At 42.3% G+C, this 20,522-nt stretch overlaps 1 protein-coding gene across 1 annotated transcript in view; it reads left to right on the top strand.

Moving 5' to 3' along the window:
- SLC6A19 (solute carrier family 6 member 19) overlaps positions 1-20,522 on the top strand; it is a 62,219-nt gene that overhangs the window by 2,142 nt on the left and 39,555 nt on the right. Inside the window, exon 2 of the mRNA XM_034761491.1 lies at positions 15,352-15,492. Coding sequence (XP_034617382.1) covers positions 15,352-15,492 — 141 coding nt within the window. The remainder of the gene's footprint in view (positions 1-15,351; positions 15,493-20,522) is intronic.

The following is a 20,522-nucleotide window of genomic DNA, read 5'->3' as shown; positions in this document are numbered from 1 at the left end:
CAGCCCTTTTAAGGAAAAAATATTTTAAAAGTTTTTCAGGGAAAAGATTGGACCTATAGTGTGGATCACGCTTTGACACTGTGCCAGAGCGTCTGGACTGAGACCCTGTAGCAAGCCAGAGTTCTTGCAGACAGCATGCTATCAGAGTTACTAGTTGGTTCAAGGTGACCTACTGTGGCCATTGAACTTGAGCCACACCCATGTACTGGCAGATTAAGTCCTGCCCTCAGTAGCTTTCTGAGAATGTATGTTAACTACTACTCTTCCTGTGTTCTGCTCCAGAGAGGTAGGGGCTGTGTAAATGGGCTCCCTTTAAAACTGTTGCTCCAAAACCAAAGTTTCTGGATTAAAAGTGTCAGTATTTCAAAGCAGTCTAATATAATTATACATACTGATATGTTTTGAAAATTGTTAGGCCAGGTCAGAGTATGGTTCAAGTTTGTAGTCCTTTGATCCAGGAATTCTTCAGGTAATGCCCCCGCATCAAGAGCTGCTTTTAATAAAATTATTCTAAAATGTATATGTATATACAGGTTGTCTTGCAATTTGGTATGCCACAACAGGGACTGGAATAGAGTTTGTGGTGCAAATGTGGAATCATTTGGTTAGGGGATTCCTGAGACACAGCCCTCCCTAAAATGAGATGCTTATAACATTTTAGATGCAAAGCTATAGAAAATCTAAGGGTCTGACCCATTTATAGAATGGACTACCCCTGACATTAGCTATTGAATGCTACCAAGAACCAATCTAGAACTATTTCAAAAATTATTGCACACTAAAAGCTTTAGAACCTTTGCTTACATACAGTTTATATCTGTGAGAGTTATTGCTTCCTCAGAAACTCCTTGGTGAGCACTACTCTCTGAACAATGCAGTGGATTAGAGGTTTATTGTATGCTAAGACAGAGTTCAAATCCTTTTCTCTGGAGTTTTCCATCCTGTGTACCTTAGTACTTTTAACCCAACTTTTGCTTGGCATCTGGGGCCATAGTGTGGCGGTGTGAGTAGTGTGTGCAATTTTGAGGAAGTTCAGCAACCCCTGGATGTATCTCCAAAGCCATCTATATATCTATCCAAGTCCCACCCTATGACAATTTGGATGGGCTGCATTGTGTCTGGGATATGAAGCCACGTATAACTGTGTTAGACTGGAATGACATGGAGGGGCTATTTGCCACATTGAAAATGGTACCAGAGAGGCCAGCTCAAGAGTCCCAGTCAGGCCAAATTAGTTATTTGCTGGGATAGACAATAGGCCTCACAGACTGGGTCTGGATCAGGCATGGGCAGAGCTTGGCATAGGCACACAGTGCCAAGACCAGGGTGGAGAGCCCAGAACAGGCATATTTAGTCTATGTACCAAGCAACCAATGATGATACCGGGACGAGAACAGGCACACTTGGTGCATGTGCAAAGCACACCATGCTCAGATTGGAGTGTATTCAGTACTGTATCCAATTCAAGGTCCTAGTCCTGATCTTTAAGGTCTGTAGCAGCCAGTGAACAGGCTACCTGAAAGACTGCCTCTCCCTTCATGAACCTCACAGAAAACTCAGAGTGCTCAATGCCTGACTTAACCAAGTGTACGTTCAGTATTGCTGAGAGGAGTGGAGAGGAAAGCATGAGCCCAGCATAATTTAGGCCAGTCTAACAGCTGCTCTAGGAATCCTGTGCTGTTGAGGATCGGGAGGAGAATTATGTGCTCTGCCTCACCCTCTGTTTGGACCTGACCCTCTTCACCCACTATGGGTTGGGAGAGTGCATGGCATAGAACAATCTGTGCTAGTTTTATGCCAGCTGAATATTCCTCTCTGTCAAAGGAATTTCTGAGCTGCCCCTGAAGAAGAGCTGTGTGTCGCTTGAAAGCTTGTTTCTCTCACCAACAGTAACTTGTTAAGTAAAAGATATTACCTCATCCAATTTGTCTCTCTGTCCCTTTAAAACAGATTTCTAGTTGCTCTGTGGTGTCTAAACAGCACAAAGCAGCTGGATCAGAAGCCAAGAACTGAGCACAGAAACTATCTGTGCCAACGGTGGAAAGTTCAGGATCCAGAGGCAAGGCATGTTGGATACAGAATCTTGGGCTGTGGAACAACAGGCCAGCGGAGAGCAGAATGAGTTCTGATTTTTTTTGTTTTCAGATTCTTGCACAAAATCTAATGTTTTATAGAAGCCTAATGTTTATATAGCAGAAGTTGGAGAGCAGGTAAAAAGAAGATTAGAAAAAAAATCTAAATATAATCAGCCAAACAGTTGGATAGTAAGAGCTGATCCTATTTTTGATTATATTTTATGCTAGTTTTAAGACATGTATTTGGTTACTAGAAACTATGATGATCACTCTTTAATTAAGAAACTGAAAGAGCAGTCACAGCAAAAACTAGGTCATAAAATTTTACCAAGTAATTCATGCAATGAGTCCATAATTTCTGGTTGAGCTAGAGCCTATATCTTGTAGAAAAACATCGAATTTTGATTTAGAGTCCATATGATTGAGAATCCAGCACGTACCTTGGTAAACAAATTACCCTGTTAAAATTTGCACCCCATATTCGACTAGAATTTGTCAGCCTTCAATTTTCAACTATTAGATCCTTTTATGCTTTTGTCTGAGAAAGAGATTTTTTTTCTACTAAGCAGTTTAATACTTGCAATGCTCTTCCATGCAGAAAGAGACATGTCTGAGATCTTATTTCAACCCTGATCCTGCAAGCCTAGAATCATAGAAATATGATACTGGAATGGACCTCAAGAGGTCATCTAGTCCATCTAGTCTGTGAAGGCAGAAATATTAGACCATCCCTGAGAGGAGTTTGTCTAACCTGTTCTTAAAAACCTCCAGTGATGGGGATTCCACAACCTCTCCAGGTAATCTGTTCTAGTGCTTAACTGTCCTTACAGATGGAAAGATTTTCTTAATATAATCTAAACAATCTTTGCTGCAAACTAAGCAAATTACCTTTGTTTTATACATTTGGTGAACAACTGATGACCAGCCTCTTTATAACAACTTTGTACATATTTGAAGATTTATCATGGCTCCCCTCTAAACCAGAGATTCCGAAACTTTTTTTTGCTGTGTGCCTCCCCACCTCTGGAGGAGATTTATATTCCACGTGCACCCCTCCTGTCCCACCAATATGGGAAACTGAAGAGACATAGCCCAGCCAGCTAAAATGGCAATACCTGGGAGAGCAGGAGACAGGGGATAGTGGTTTGTGGGTGCCTGGGAGGATGCAGGGAGTAGTGGGTCCCTGAGGAAGGTACAGGGTTGATTCTGGATGCCTGTGAAAGGTGGGGAGATAGGGGCATCTCTCATTCACGGACTGCCTCCCTGTGCACACCCCTTTGGAACAGGTACCAGCTGCTCAGCTGCCTCCACCTGCTGCTAAGTGGAGCAAAACCACTTGCAGCTGGATGGGACGCTCTACTTCCTCTATACTGCTGCTTTCTGATAGCCTGAGGCTACAGCTACAGCGACCCCTATCCCTCCCACCAAATGTGATACCTGTGCAGTGTGCATGCTGCCTGCCTAATCTGAATTTAAGCACCCCCGCACCAGACACACAAGCCAGGGCAAAATTTCCAGTCAGGCAAAAGCAGCAGCTTCCTAACAGCATCACCAGGCAGGGCCACAGGATGCAACTTACTCCATGCTGCTCACTAACCCTCTGATGTCATTGCACTCCCTTCCTGGGGTCCTGCCCACAGTTTGAAAACCAATGTCCTAGACCAGGGGTCCTCAACCTTTTTCTTTCTGAGGCCCTCCTAATATGCTATGAAAATTCCATGAACCACCACAACTGGTTTTCTGCATATAAAAGCCAGGTCCGGAATTAGGGGGTAACAAGCAGGCCAATTGCCTGGGGCCCCACTCCACAGTGGGCCCTGCAAAGCTAAGTTGCTCAGGCTTCAACTTCAGCCCCAAGTGGCAGGGCTCAGGGCCCCAGGCTTCAGCTCTGCACAGCGGGGCTTTGGCTTTCTGCCTTGGGCTCCAGTGAGTCTAACACTGGCCCTGCTTGGAGGATCCCCTGAAACCTGCTCATGGCCCTCCAGGGGGCCCTGGGCCTCTGGTTGAGAACTACTGCCCTAGATTAAACATGTCCAATTTTTTCAACTTCTCTTCATAGGGAGGTTTTCTAAATGTTTTATAATTTTTGTTGCTCTCCTCTGGAGTCTCTCCAATTTGTCCACATCTTTCTTAGTACTCCAGTTGAGGCTTCACCAGTGCTGAATAGAGTGGGACAGTTACATCCCTTGTCTTTCCTGTTAAGTTACTATTAATACATCCCTGAATGCCATTTTTATGTGCATGTATGTTTAAAATCAGGAATTCAGGAATGCTGTCCCTGGGAAAATCCACCTAAATTTGACTGAGTTATGAGTTTTTAAAAAAAAATCTCACTGCTGACAGGCTCAAAAGAAGTTTGTTAGAGGCTGGAAACATTATTCTCCAAAGATTCCAGCCCTACTGAGCATTCTCCATCCCCACATAGCTCCTACTTGTCATCAGATTGAGCATAAGCCATTCCCACAGAGCAATTGAGCATGTTGCAGCCCAAGACTGAAGAGGCTGTGCAGGAATTTGCCTGCAATTGCTCCTCCTGGCACCAGAACTTAGAGAATGGAGATTGTCTCTCCTGTGGTCTCAATGCTTCCTCCACTGGTGTCCAGACAAGAAAGAGAAGAGGGACGCACCTGACTCAAGAGGGGAAGAGAGAAGCAGAAACAGGCTTCAAGGGAGAAATGGGGCCAGATGAGCAGGGGCGGCTCCAGGCACCAGTGCACCAAGCGCGTGCCTGGGGCGGCCTACCGGTCACCGTGAGGGTGGCAGTCAGGCTGCCTTCAGCGGCATGCCTGCGGGAGGTCCACCGGTCCCGTGGTTTCGGCGGCAATTCGGCGGCAGGTACGCCGAAGGCATGGGACCAGTGGACCTCCCGCAGGCATGCCGCCGAATCCGCATTACCAGCAGACCGCCCACAGGCGTGCCGCCGAAAGCCGCCTGACTGTCATGGCAAAATACATAGAGCCACCCCTGCAGATGAGCTATGAGGGTGGAGAGGTAGGGACACAGGCAGTGTCAAGTACATGCTAGGAGACAGGGACAGAAGGGGAATGAGGAATAGGGAAAGAAGGATCTGTGTCCATTGGAACAGACTCCTCTCCATAACCTAGAATCAAATCTAGAATTCCCAAGCTTCAATATTTCTCTGCTGTCAGCAAATAGCTGTGACACCCACTGGTAAAATGGGTCTTTCCTCTCCCTCTAGTGGCTGATCCACATAAAAGATAACAGCTTATTATTGCAATCAGTTGCTCCATTAGCTCAAGTAATAGAAATCTGTAGCTCTAAAGGTGCCTAATCTCTTTATAACCTATGGGGACAATATGGTTCAGTGTGATGGAATATTTTTTCAGTAGGCTTTTCAAAAATCATAGGAAATTAAATTAAAAAGAAAATGCATTAAAAGAAGTTAAGGTTACAAGGTCAAGAATTAGGAAATACTTTGCTGCTTTAAGTCAGCAGAGGGGTGCATATCATCTTCAGTTACATGATCACATATTTTTCCCCACAGGACTCCTAACTCCTTCAGTGCACAGGATAGACTGTGTTCTCGGAATGAATCAGGGTTGTGTAGTGAACAAGGCGGTTATTGCAGATGTTGGAAGGTGTGTAGTAAATGAGGCTGGAGATTGCAGGAAGAGAAAGGATGGTGTCATGGTTAAGGCATTTGACTGCTGCCTTGAAGAACTAGATTCTAGCCCTGCCTCTGCCACTGGGTTCCAATGTGATACTGGTCAAGTCACATGAAACAAGATTTTCACAGATGGCCATTGACTCACTTTCTGAGTGTATGACATGAGGCACCTGGCACCTGATTTGCAGAGTGGCTGAGCATTCTCAATTGCAACTAAGTCAACTGGAACTGTGCTTTGAACATATAAAATATCATAAAAATGCTAAGTATGCTGAAAAATCTGCAGATTTTTTAGGGTCCGGATTTTTTAAAGGTATTTAGGCATCTGAAGATAAAGATAGGCACTTTTGAAAATCCCAATGTGCCTAACTCTAACTGAAATCAAGCTACATAAATGCTGTTAAAATCTGCTCGAGGCATCTCAATTTGGGCATCCAAAATTTGTGGGCACATGGCAATTTTGATCTTAATCTCTGTGCCTCTTTTTCTTATCTGTAAAATGGAGATAATACCAACGTTCTGCCCCAATGGGGTGTTGTGAAGATAAATTCATTAACAGGACCAGCAAACAGAGTAGTTTTGTGAGGGAGTTCTCCAGGTGAAGGAGGAGAGACTATGTGATCCTTGTCTGAGTTTGCCTGTTCGTTAGTTTGCTTACTATGTGCTTGTTTGATTGAAGATTATAGTGTGGTCTGTTTTGGGGGCTGTGTGCTGAGCCAAGCTACCTGCTAGACAAGGCTGAGAGCAGATTACAGCCTTGTTAGTAAGCTCTCTCTTAATCCTTAATCACTTTAGGATCCCTTGACAAGGAAGAGAGGCTAACTCAGGGAAAACATGGATTTAGAAAGTTCCTAAGTGACCAGAGGAGCTAGCAAACAGGAGTGGCAAACGGGAGTTATGCAAAGCAGTTCTCCTGGTGAAGGAGGAGAGTATGTGATCCTTGGGGTGAGTTTGTCTGTTAGCTAGCTGTTACCACTCAAGAAAGGAGTCAATGTGCATAGTTCTCTGAAAACATCCACTCAATGTGGAGCAGCAGTCAAAAAAGTGAACAGAATGTTAGATAATAGATAATAAGACAAAAAATATCATAATGCCACTGTATAAATCCATGCACACCCTCACCTTGAATACTGTGTGCAGTGCTGGTCACCTCATCTCAAAAAAGATATTTTAGAATTTGAAAAAGTACAAAGAAGGGCAACAAAAATTATTACGAGTATGGAACAACTTCCATACAAGGCAAGATTAAGAAAACTGAGACTGTTCATCTTAGAAAAGATAAAACTAAGGGGTGATAGATAGAGGTCTATAAATGACACATGGTGTAGAGAAAGTGAATAAGGAAGTGTTATTTACCCCCTCACCTAACACTAGGGGTCACCTGATAAAAGGCAGCAGGTTTAAAACAAAAGAAAGTACTATTTCACCCAACACACAGTCAATTTGTGGAACTCATTGCCAGGCCAAAAGTATAACTGGGTTCAAAAAAGAATTAGATAAGTTAATGGAGGATAGGTCCATCAATGGCTCTTAGCTAAGAGGATCAGGAACATAAAACCATTTAGAGCGTCCCTAAACCTGTAACTGACAGAAGCAGGGACCGGATGACAGGGGATGGATCACTCAAAATTGCCCTGTTCTGTTTATTCCCTCTGATGTATCTAACATTGGCCAAAGTCAGAAGACAGGATACAGGGCTAGATGGAATATTGGTCTGTCCCAGTATGACAATTCTTTTGTTTTTATGTTTGTAAAGCAGTAAGGTACCATAAAGACATGAGAAAAATGAATAATTCTGTATTCAGTGCAGGGTTTGGTTGGGGTGTGAGAAATAAGGGTCACACATTGAACAGTGAGGTTAAAAAAAATTGTATAGCTAACCATGCAGTCCACTCAATGCACTGAATGAGACAGGAATCCCATGAAAAATCACATTATTAAAAATTGTATCATAATTCATATACACAAAGAGGCAGAATCAAGGTTACATGGGTAATCTTAATTATTTGTTTAACATTTCCTAACTTTTGAGTGCTTGACTTTGCAACTTTAATGTCTTAACTTTTTTATATATAATTATACATATAAAGTGGGATTTTCATAAGTCAAGATTTACCATTGATTTCAATGTGACCAGAGCTAGGCCAATGCTGAGCACTTTTAAAAATCCTATCAATAAATTATGTTTATTCCATTCAACTCTGTTATACATGGATCAAAAAATGTGGGATCACGTTTTTGCGGCATCCAGCTCTGCTAGGACCAATTATGGTTCTCTGTCTGAGACAGAGCAGAACCTAGGCTGTTCTAATATGCACCTGCTATCTGTAGTTCCTATGGGACCATATAGCAGCTGGGTATTGCCAGAACATACTGCTCTCTAGATGCTGCCTCTGCTCACCCCTCTTCATCCTTAACATATCACCGGCATTAGAGAATATGGGGAGGGAAGTGTAGATGGCAGCTGTACCTGCTTCATTCTGGCAAGGGATTCTCTCAAACTAGGGCTATGCCTAGCTAGGAGTTTTGACAGACTGTGTTTGTTTTGTGCTACCTGAGCAATATAAAGGGACTGGAGTAGAGTATGATTTTTGGATTGTGATGAAACAGGGACTCTTAAAATCTAAATTCATTATATTAACTTGAAATAAGAATCAATATTTGAAGCTGACAGAGAACTTTTATCTTCCAGATATTTGACTAGGATAAAACTTAAATTTAGACTTGTTTGAGGGTTTCTCTTTCCTACACACAATGCCATGTCTGACCCTTTTTAAGGGCCAAAGCTAAAACAGAAATTAGTGATAACTTTTTCTTTTTCATTGGCCTTGTTTGTAGTTTCTTTTTTGAAAGGGGAATATTTACTGTGGCACAGTGGAATGATATTGTTTACATGTTGTATCCTTTTAAAAAACTATTAAAAATTCTAACGTGATTACCAAATATACACAATGTCAATATGAGCACAATGTAATGGTTAGGAAATTTACAGTGGCAGTTCAGCTAGCATAATTAGAATGATATTTACTTTCATTTGGTAGATATTTCTGACATTAGACCTTGTTTAAGGTTAATCTTTATTGGGAAATATGCCATTTAATTGACTGTGTTAAACATTTGTATTTCATCCATGACAGAGCACTGTGAAAAACAGGATGTAATGTTTAAGCTGACAACCCTAGTAAAATGTCCTAAATACACAATTACCATAAATCTACAGCAAACCTTGCTACTCTGTGGTACAGAACTTGTTGATTGTTGTGTTATCAGATTGACTGTGGTTTTGTCAGAGATGATACCATGTCAACAGTCAATACACTGCAGTTCCTCTGCTGGAACCAGTGGAGCTCAACCGCAGTTCAAGCAAACACCCTAAGAAGATACTGTGTATAAAAACATTTTAGACTAAATTTTGCATATGATGTTTATTGGAAATTAAGTGAAGGCAATACAATGTTTTCTATTTTACATTAGAAATCAAATTATTCAATTAAGTTAGATTTCTAAATCAACTTAAATGAAAAGGAATAATAATCCAGATGTCATCAAAACCAATGTTACAGTATTGAATTATAACACTAAAACAGGGATTAAAGTCCAGTTCCTCATTAAGGACTTCATGTTGTAAAGATTTCAAAGTGCAAATCCAATCTACTTATCATGGATATATATATGCACACACTTATATAAATAAATAAATAACCAGGTTATTTGGCTCCTGTGCACATCTATAAAAGGGAGAGGATTTAAATTATTCCCATTTTACCTCCCACACAGAAGCTATGTGCAGCATAGTCCCCATACTCCCAACAACAAAATTTCCCAGAACAGTTGCAGAGAGAGGAAAGGAGAGAAACAGGAATAGGGTTTTGCCTGAATTTGGACTTCAAGACTGAATCCTAGTTCAACAAAAAAAAAAAAGCAATTATTGCCAGGACTGGAAATGGCCAATTACTATGTTGCTTTTAAAATATAATTACATTAATATTCATATAGCTAAATATATTTAGAGTTATTTATTCTCAAAGACTGATACGACAAACTTTATACTCCATTTTTTTAAACCAGTGTCTATAAATTTAGTTTGGAAGATTTACAATTTTGCATTTAAGAACTATTACACAAGAGAATTCCATTTGTAATCCTATTATCTTTCTAATATAAATAATGTAATATCTATAAAATTGGGTTACAATATGTGGGTTTCCTCTTAGAGTGTTGGTCCTTATGTATGTCCTAAGAGCTGGAATCCCTTTCACTACACTCACACCCAATGTGACTATAATCACAGATGTATCTCTCATAGGCTGAGGAGCCCACGGGGCAATCACATGGAACATGGCGTGTAGTCTCCTTGGGAGGCCAGGATGCACATCAGTTTCCTGGAATTAAAGGCAGTCTGACTGGCCTGCAAGGCATTCCTCCCACTTATACAATCCCAACATATCCAGATAACACTCGAGAACATGATCACTATGTTCTATATAAACAAACAAGAAGGAGCAATTCTCTGAATAGATGTGGTCAATTTATGAAACTGGTAAACACAGAAATACATCACACTCCCAGCAATGTACTTCCCAAGTGTGCAAAACTCTCTGCAGACAATCTCAGCAGGCACTTCTCCACATACCACAAGTGGCAGATAGACTTTATTCAGTGAGGAATGCCTTCCTGGGCCCTGCTCTTCAGACAGACGAACAAGAAGTTCAATCTATACTGCAACAGAGCAGCACTAGGTTGGGACTCCATGGATTTAGTTGGGGATTAGGGCCTGCTTGGAGCAGGGAGTTGGGCTAGATGACCTCCTGAGGTCCCTTCCAACCCTGATAATCTATGATTCTATTCTGGACAGACCACCTGAGGAACACCTTTACTCCCATCCCACTGCTACCAGAGATTCTACAAAAGATTTATCATGACAAAACACAAGTCATTCTCATTGCACCCAATTAGCTCACATAATTTTGGTTCTTCTTCTAGTGATTGCTCATATCGATTCCAATTAGGTGTGTGCACACCACTTATACAATCATCGGAAAGTTTTTTCCCTAGCAGCACCCGTTGGGTCAGCTGTGGAGCCCCCTGGAGTGACGCCTTCATGGCGCTCAATAGATGACCCTCCTGACCTGGCGCCTCCTCAGTTCCTTCTTACCACCAGTGATGGTCGTTGGCATCCTGCTCTGCAAGTTCTACCATGTTTCCCTATCTTCGTTTGTTTGTTGTTCTCTATACATATTAGTTAGTTTAATTGTTAGTTAGTATTAGTAGTTAGCAGTTGGGCTGGGGGGTTTACCCTCTGTCCTGACTGCTTTTTCTTGGGAGGCCTTTCATGCCCAAGTCCCAGGGGTTCAAGCCCTGCAAGTCCTGCAGCAAGCCTATGCCAACGGATGACCCCCCCACAATGCTTGTCTAAAGTGTCTGGGGGAGGCTCACCAAGCTGATCGGTGCAGGATTTGTAAGGGGGTTCGCCCCAGAACCAAAAAGGAGTGAGACTTTTGCCTCAAGTAGCTTCTTATGGAGGTGGCACTTAGACCTCAGCCTCTGCCAGCGTGGCAAGACCTGGCACTGAATTCATCAGTGCATAGCTCCCTGGCAACAGTGGTGGAAGCGGCTCTGCGGACGGACTCTGGCAGAAACTCCCCAGCCCAGGTCATCGAGGAGATAGAGCTGCCATCCACCCCAGATACCTTTGAGACTGCAAGTGACCTTATCGCCATGACAGCGCTGAGGTCACCCATTGTTTGTGCCAAGCCTCCAATACCACATCGTATGGCACCATCTCGAGGCAAACCAGCAATGCTCCATCCCTCGGCACCACTGATAGAATCGTGGCATTGCTGATAGAATTGCGGCGCCGCTCAGACTCGCAGCGCTGCTCCAGGTCATGCCAGTGCTTCCGCTCGCAATGCTGATCTATGCGTTGATCTCCATCGCGCAGCAGGTCTTGGTCCTGGCACTGGCCCCAATGCTGCTCAGTGACCCCACGCAGCTCCAGATCATGGTACCGCTCCAGCCTCATGGCACCACTCTCCAGCATCAAGACATCGCTCCCCAGCACAGCACCGCTCTCTGGATCAGCTCCACTCAGCACCACCCTGGCTTTCGCAGTCCCGATCCCGGTCTTCGGACTCGGAGGCGGGATCTAGATACTCAGAGTGGGGCTGACCATGGAGTCAAGCCATGGACGCTCTGAGGTGGGGGCAGGGCCATGGCCTGCGCAGTGGCAGGGACCAGCACAGTGGTCATTTTGGACCCTGTTGGCATACCACCAGGAGCAGGGCGCTCAGTCTAAAGGCTACCGATCGGCCACCTCTGAATTGTGGGTGCTGGAGGCCTCCGCCAGTTGCCCCACCCCTAGGGATGCCAAGGAGGTGCTGTGCCCTTGCCCCCCCATGGAACCAACTCCAACTCCGGTTCCTGAGCAGGACCCTTATCTACCTGGTCCAGCCAGTGAGACAGGATGAGAGGTTCCTGATGAGCAGGAGGGACAGGAGGACCCTGTTTCCCCTTTAGCCTCCTCATCCTCCTCCCCAGCTGATGCTGTTGCGGGCACTTCTATCTCTGGACCGCGCCCCATAGACAGCCATGCCCACCAGGACCTCCTTTGCAGGGTGGCGCGCAACATGGGTCTGCAGGCCAAGGAGGTGGTGGAGTCAGAGGACCTGGTGGTTGACATTTTGGCCCCAGAAGGTCCTTCGAGGGTGGCTCTGCCCTTAATCAAAACCATATAGGCCAATGCCAAGACCATCTGGCAGACCCCGGCCTCCATCCCTCCCACTGCCAAGGGAGTTGAGAGGAAATACTTTGTTCCATGAAAGGGGTATGAATACCTCTTACGCACCTGCAGCCTTGTTCATTGGTGGTTGTAGCAGTAAATGAGGAGAGCCAGGGGCAACAAGTCCCAGTGCCTAAGTCCAAGGATGCCAAAAAACTGGACTTGTTTGGACGTAAGGTGTACTTAACGGGGGGTAGAAGCGGGGGAAGCTACAGCTCAGGATTGCCAATCAGCAGGCAATTCTGAGCTGGTATATAATGCGGTCTTGGGATGCATCAGGTGAGGTATTTCTAGTAGAGATAAGAAGGTGTTAGTATCGTTATACAAGGCACTGGTGAGACCTCCTGTGGAATATTATGTGCAGTTCTGGTCTCCCATGTTTAAGAAGGATGAATTTAAACTGGAACAGGTACAGAGAAGGGCTACTAGGATGATCCGAGGAATGGAAAACCTGTCTTATGAAAGGAGACTCAAACAGTTTGGCTTGTTTAGCCTAACCAAAAGAAGGCTGAGGAGAGAGATGATAGCTCTGTATTTATCGCTCTGATATATTTATACCAGGGAGGGAGAGGAATTATTTAAGCTCAGTACCAAGAACAAATGGATATAAACTGGCCATCAGGAAGTTTAGACTTGAAATTAGATGAAGGTTTCTAACCATCAGAGGAGTGAAGTCCTGGAACAGCCTTCCAAGGGGAGCAGTGGGGACAAAAGACATATCTGGCTTCAAGACTAAGCTTGATAAGTTTATGGAGGGGATGGTATAATGGGATATCAATTAATTGCCAAAATTAGGCTCTTTGACTATTAGTGGTAAATATGCCCAATGGCCTGTGATGGAATGTTAGATGGGGTGGGATCTGAGTTACTACAGAGAATTCTTTCCTGTGTCTGGCTGGTGAGTTTTGCCCACATGCTCAGGGTTTAGCTGAGTGCCATATTTGGGGTCAGGAAGGAATTTTCCTCCAGGACAGATTGGCAGAGACCCTGGGGGTTTTTCACCTTCCTCTGCAGTGTGGGGAACGGGTCACTTGCTGGAGGATTCTCTGCACCCTGAAGTCTTTAAACCATGATTTGAGGACTTCAATAGCTCAGATATAGGTTAGGGGTTTGTTACAGGAGTGGATGGGTGAGATTCTGTGGCCTGCATTGTGCCATAACGATCATAATGGTCCCATCTGACCTTAAAGTCTATGATTCTATTATTCTACTGAGCCCACATTTCTCCAGCTTACTTATGAGAATTTCATGTGGAGACTGTCAAAAGCCTTGCTAAAGTTCAAGTATATTATGTCCACATTCCCCCTATCCACCAAACCAGTTACCTTGTCAAAGAAGGAAATCAAGCTGGTTTGTCATGATTTTTTCTTGGTAAATCCATGCTGGCTGCTAGTGATCACCCCTTCATGTTCCAGGTATTTGCAAACTGAATGTTACTTTCATACATTGCTCGAGTAGTTTCCTGGGTATCAAGGACAAGCTGATTGTTCCCTAATTCCTCCTTTTCCCCCTTTTAAAGATGGGCACTACATTAGCCCTTCCCCAGTCTTCCAGGACCTCACCTGTCCTCCACGAGTATACAAATATTGTCAGAGATTTCTTCAGCTAATTCCTTCAGCACCCTGGGGGTGAATAGCCTCAGGCCCTGCTGATTTGAATTCATTCAGATTAGCCAGAAGATCTCTGACATGTTCTTTACTTATCCTGATCTGCATTCCTTCCCCTTTATTGTCTATGATAATTTTACTAGTTGTCCAGTCACATGTTATTTTCTGTATGAAGACTGAAGCAAAGTAGGCCTTGAACAACTCCGCCTTCTTACCTTCTATTGTCAGCTTACTTCCCCCACACCATCCCTGATCTTTCTTTTTTGTCTGACATATTTGTAAAACCCCTTCTTGTTGTCTCTAACATTTCTTTCCAGACAGAGAAGGTGCTACAGTGAAATTCTTCACTTTTGAAGAAAAAATTGTCTAAAATGAAAGAATGTAGGTGACACATGGGCACAAGAATTTATACTGTAATCTGCCCTTTCATAGTCAGGGATTTATAATGGAGTTCACATATCAGTGTTCTTTGAGTAATATGGTCAGAGTTTCACCCATAGCTCTGAGCACATATCAGTTTGTATTTACACATTTTTATCTACCATGTGTCTCTTATTTCCAATCCAGAATCTATATAATAAATATCAGGATAGGGATTATGCTTAAATCATGCAGTGTAGTTGTACCTGTTTCGGTTCCAGGATAGACAAGGTAGTTGAGGTAATATATTTTATTGGACTAACTTCTGTTGATGAGAGAGACAAGCTTCCAAGCCACAGAGTGCTCTTCTTTAGTGCATTTTGCTGATGCTGGGAGTACCTTTCCCAGACCTGAAGAAGAGCTCTCTGTGGCTTGAAAGCTTCATAGAATAGAATATCAGGGTTAGAAGGGATCTCAGGAGGTCATCTAGTCCAACCCCCTGCTCAAAGCAGGACCAATCCTTGGACAGATTTTTTAGAAGAAATGTCTTACAGGGATTCCTGGAGCTAAAACAGTGGATTAAGCACATCTTTAAATGGGGTAAATGTGGCATGTTTTGCACATTAAGGAGCAGATTCGACAAAGTGACTTATTGCCTGATGTCAAAAGGGGTGATGTTGGACAGGACTGACAGCCAGGCCAAATTGGTTGATCTCATGGTATCAGTTATCAAAAATAAGATTAGTCAAAAACACTGTAGAGAACATTTTTCTCTGAACAAAGACTTTTACATCATGTTTTCCTTCTGTATAATTTCCATATAGCTTCATCATTCCTGTGTAAAACTGAAATTCCTGCTTCTTCATATTTCACATGTATGAAATATTTTTATTTTTATTTCAGGAGCCTTTATGATCCCTTTTCTCATTTTGCTTGTCCTGGAAGGTATCCCACTGCTTCATCTTGAGTTTGCCATTGGTCAAAGACTGAGAAAAGGTAGTGTGGGAGTCTGGAGTTCTATCCATCCTACCCTGAAGGGAGTAGGTAAGTCTCAGGAAGCTTACAACTAAACCAGACAGAATGCACAAAAGCCCACATTATTAATTTTGCCATTTAGGCTTTATTGTTTTACTTTGGAGCAGAATGAATGTCTCAGGGGATGAATTATGAGTTCAGAGACTAACATTGTCCACCTGAATGCAGCCCAGGTTAGTAGTGATCAAAAGCTATTACTATCTGATAACTATTTGATGTCCCATTCACAGTGCACAGGAACAGTGGGCACACTTAAAAACTGCACCCTGATTTTAGAGAGATTACAGGTGACAGGGAATATCTCTGAAAATGAGGAATATGGCTAGAACAATTGCTCTCTAGAATTGGAATTAACTTTAAGTGTGCCAACAACCTGTATTGTAGTTATTTTGAGTATAGATCAGTGGTTCTTAAACTTTTGTACTGGTGACCCCTTTCAAATAGCAAGCCTCTGAGTATGACCCCCCTTTATAAATTAAAAACACTTTTTTATATATTTAACACCATTATAAATACTGGAGGCAAAGCGGGGTTTGGGGTGGACGCTGACAGCTTGTGACCCCCCATGTAATAACCTCACGACCCCTAAGGGGTGCCAACCCCCATTTGAGAACCCCTGGTATAGATGGAGGAGTTCAATCTCCATATCTGTCAGTCATAAGTAGTGATTGGTATATAACATTGTATACATTAATAATAGGGCTGTCAATTAGTCACAGTTAACTCACACGATTAACTCAAATTAATCACAATAAAAAAAATTAATCGTGATTAATTGCACTGTTAAACAATAGAATATCAATTGAAATGTATTAAATATTTGTGTATGTTTTCTACATTTTCAAATACATTGATTTCAATCACAACACAGAATACAAAGTATATATGCGTGTCCTCTGGAATGGTGGTTGAAGCATTAAGCGGCATATGAATGTTTAGCATATCTGTCAGGTAAATACTTTGCAATGCCGGCTACAACAGTGCCCTGTGAATGCCTGTTCTCACTTCCAGGTGACAATATAAACAAGAAGTGGGCAACATTATCTCCTGCAAATTGTAACCAAACTTGTTTGTCTGAGCGATTGGCTGAAGTGGGACTGAGTGGACTTGCAGGCTCTAAAATTTTGCATTGTATTATTTTTGAATGCAGTTTTTTTACCTAATTCTACATTTGTAAGTTCAACTTTCATGATAAAGAGATTGCACTTGTATTAGGTGAATTGAAAAATACTATTTCTTTTGTTTTTTAACAGTGCAAATACTTGTAATCAAAAATAAAGTGAGCACTGTATACTTTGTATTCTGTGTTGTAATTGAAATAAATATTTGAAAATATAGAAAACATCCAAAAATATTTAAATAAATGGTATTCTATAATTGATTAATTTGTTTAATCGCTTGACAGCCCTAATTAATAAGTATACACATTTTTTTTCTCTCTTATTACTTGTGAAAAGCACTAGATTAACAGCCAGGGAGACTGAAGTCCAAATTAAAAAGTGCCTGCACAAGAGCTCTAGATTCCCTGATAATCTTTTTACACAACAATATAATACACCCAGGAGCATTAAAAAACAAACAACCTCCCATTTCAATTAAAAAAGGAACAAATTAATTCAGCTCACCCAGCCAATTATAAGCTATAAAAAAGTTCCCTCCATTGTCTCTGGAAACGACTGCTTAACCTTCTTCAAAACCCTAGGAAATAAATGGCTTTTGCTTTGTGCCCAGGAAACCCCCCCCCCACCAAATTTGGGTTATGTTGGACCAAGAAAAAAGGGGGAGGGGTAAATTCTAGTGTCCCAAAGCCACTCACAAATAATGTCCTGCTGGCAGCCTCCTCTCTTTAATTACAAAGGGAAAAAAAATCCCTATTGACCTTGTGACGGGTTGGATCACAGAAACCCTCTTGGGAGCTGCCACCTGAGATGCCAAGACTACTTCTACCCCTGCTTTCCCTGCCAGCTTGGGACCCCAGCACCCTGTCTTGCGAGTCACACACACCCGTCTGCTCCAACACAGACCCAGGGTCTGAATTACTTCCCCCAAAGCTGCAGGTTTACCTGAAAGCAGCTTACAGAAGTGTTCTTGACTTTAACACTCAGATGCCCAACTCCCAGTGGGGTCTAAAACCCAAATAAATCCATAAACTCATAAATTGTTCGCCCTCTATAACACTGATAGAGAGATATGCACAGCTGTTTGCCCCCCCCCAGGTATTAATACGTACTCTGAGATAATTAATTAATAAAAAGGTGATTTTATTAAATACAGAAAGTAGGATTTAAGTGGTTCCAAATTGTGACAGACAGAACAAAGTGAATTACCAAGTAAAATAAAATAAAATATGCCAGTCTATGTCTAATCCAACTGAATACAGATAAAATCCTCACCAGTTCCAGAATGCTGCTTATTACAGACTAATCTCCTTTTAGTCTGGGTCCAGCAATCACTCAGACCCTTTTCATTAACTGTCCTTTGTTCAAGTTTCTTTCAGGTATCTTTGGGGGCGGAGAGGCTCTCTCTTTAGCCAGCTCAAAAACCAAACTGAGGCGTCTCCCATGGGCTTAAACAGACTTTCTCTTATGGGTGGAGACCCCTTCCTCTCTCCTATGCAAAGTCCAGCTACAAAATGGAGTTTTGGAGTCACCTGGGCAAGTCTGCCTGCCACAGAGACTAGCCCATAGGCACACACTCACCAGGGGATTCTTTAAATGATTTTTCCTTTACTGGCCTCTCACCACAAAAAGAGAAACCACTTTAACCATAACTTACTCCTTCTCCCTGTCTAAATCTCTCAACACCATTAATCCACTATCAGCACCCCTTTACACTCATCCCATTAACACACAAACATGACAATATTGAGCAAACGAACTCAGAAGTGTGAAGGTATGATCTCAGCCCAGGTGCTGAGGCCCAGCTGACCCTGGTTAAAGGCAGAGTTTCCATGAGTATGATTGTAAGTAGTGGTGCCAGCTTCAGGTCCAGTTGCAGGGGCAAAGTGGCTGAGGAGACTCCCTGTTTAAAGTCAAAGCCCCCCAATAGCAGTCCCTATTGGTGGTAAACAGGCAGAACTGCAGAGGTGGTAAAGAGCTGCAATTAATGTTTTCCAAATCTTCCTAGAAGTGCATATTTTTATTATTCTCTACATTTCCCATTTCATAATCAGTGAGAATGTCAACATCCTCCAGCAGTCACAACAACACAAATGTCAGTCGCAGTCATCTCAATCCTATAGCCATCCCACACTTGCCCTAATGACCCAGAAAACTTTCACTGAAAGCCAAGCTAACACCCTAGCAGGACAAACTCCCTAGCTGGTCACAAATTTAAAACAAGAAGTCATTTTAGGTGCTGGGTCTATGATTTCAACATTTTCTTGTTCATTGGAACTAATGAAAAGGAAAGCAATCTGCTTTCAACAGATATATCTTGGTAAACTTCCTGCAAGAGATATCCTCTAAACAGTGCAGTCAAAGAGCATTAAAAATATAGGGCCTAATTCTCATTGAGAAATATTCTGGATGTCTTCAGAGAGTTCCCGACTTCTTTAAATAAAGGGCTACATTGTGACTTGGACCATGCACAGGGATGGTAAGATCTCTGTGCATGGCTACCGGGCAGTTGGGTCTGGGTGTACAAGAGTTTTGCCCTCCTGCTTCTCATCTGAGCCAGAGAAGGGCTATCATAATTTGCTGTTAGTCTATACTGTCAGCAAATTTCTACGTCCCAGAAAGGTATCTGTTACGCACAGTGACTCCTTGGATGGTGTAGCTTATGCACCACCCATTGCTCAGGGCTGTGGCTAAATAATCTTGCTCAAAACCTGCCATGAACAAAATGACTGCAAATGCAAACCTTCTACAACAATCTGAAGATTTAGTGACATATGTTACTTTTTATGAATGCATTAGTATGCTAATTTCTCACTAGTAGTGTGTGTTTACAGTGAGATACAATCCACAGGTAAATCTTCACACTTTATAGATGGTGACTTTTTACATAATGAATAACTTTGTAATGATATTCCCAGCTTCAAGGCTGGGTAATAAATACAGAGAAGCCTTTTATCTGTAGGTAACTGGTCTGAATCTAGCCCAGGTCAGTAGTGATCCAGAGTCACTAGTTACTATCTGGCAGCTATCTGATGACCTAGTAATTCTGTGGTGTCAATGTGGATACTAGTGGACCTACAAAAAACACTCTCATAGTTGGACTATTCTGCACCCATGCTGGTAGTCTCACCAGAAGCCAAAGATTGAATTCATGGAGTTAGAATTATTTGTTCAGCCCAGAAACTGTCAAAAATATTGATAAGGCACATTGGTGAGGAAGCTTGTACTACTGCTGTTATCCATGCTGTACCTGTTCTCCAGGAAGAGGCTTTTAGTTCTCAGGGCTATCAGCATGGGACACAGCTAATGTCACTACAATATTATATCTTTAATTTTTGTAAAAACTCATTTTTTCCTGCTGTCAGTACAGCTAAGTGGAGTACAAAATTTTCCTTCTAAACTATTGCAGAGATACATCTCTGCTAATGGGAGTTGCATGCTCACCAAGGGAAGAATGTATTCTAAAGCTGCATATGCCCAGGATGCGTTAAACACAGGATCTTGACATTCTAATGCATATTAACAAAAATCAGTTCAGTTTAGTTACTTAAAATATTTGTTTTATATACGAAGTACTGAGTTCAAATCCTATTAAAAGTTATGATTTTATTTTAAAAATTTGTATAATTTCCTTAATGCCAAATGGTTCTCTTACTTTAGTTTGAAGTCAGTGAGCCCACTTGTAGAGTAAGGTATTAGTCAATATGAATAAGATTATCAGAATCTGGCCCTATGTTTTCAACGTTTAGGGCTAGATTTTTGTCTTCAGGCAAAATCTTTAGATCTAAACCAGTGGTGGTGCATAAACCGCCTTCAGGAAGTATTGTGACTCAGAGACATACCTTGGAATTTTTCTCTCCTGCTTCCTTCTTGCTCCCAGGGGGGTGTAGAAAAATTATTGCTAGCCTGCATACCATCATT

Source organism: Trachemys scripta, chromosome 2, assembly GCF_013100865.1.
Source record: "Trachemys scripta elegans isolate TJP31775 chromosome 2, CAS_Tse_1.0, whole genome shotgun sequence".
Taxonomy (NCBI): Eukaryota; Metazoa; Chordata; order Testudines; family Emydidae; genus Trachemys; species Trachemys scripta.
Note: the sequence above shows the minus strand (reverse complement) of the source record. Positions and strands in the feature narration are given on the sequence as shown.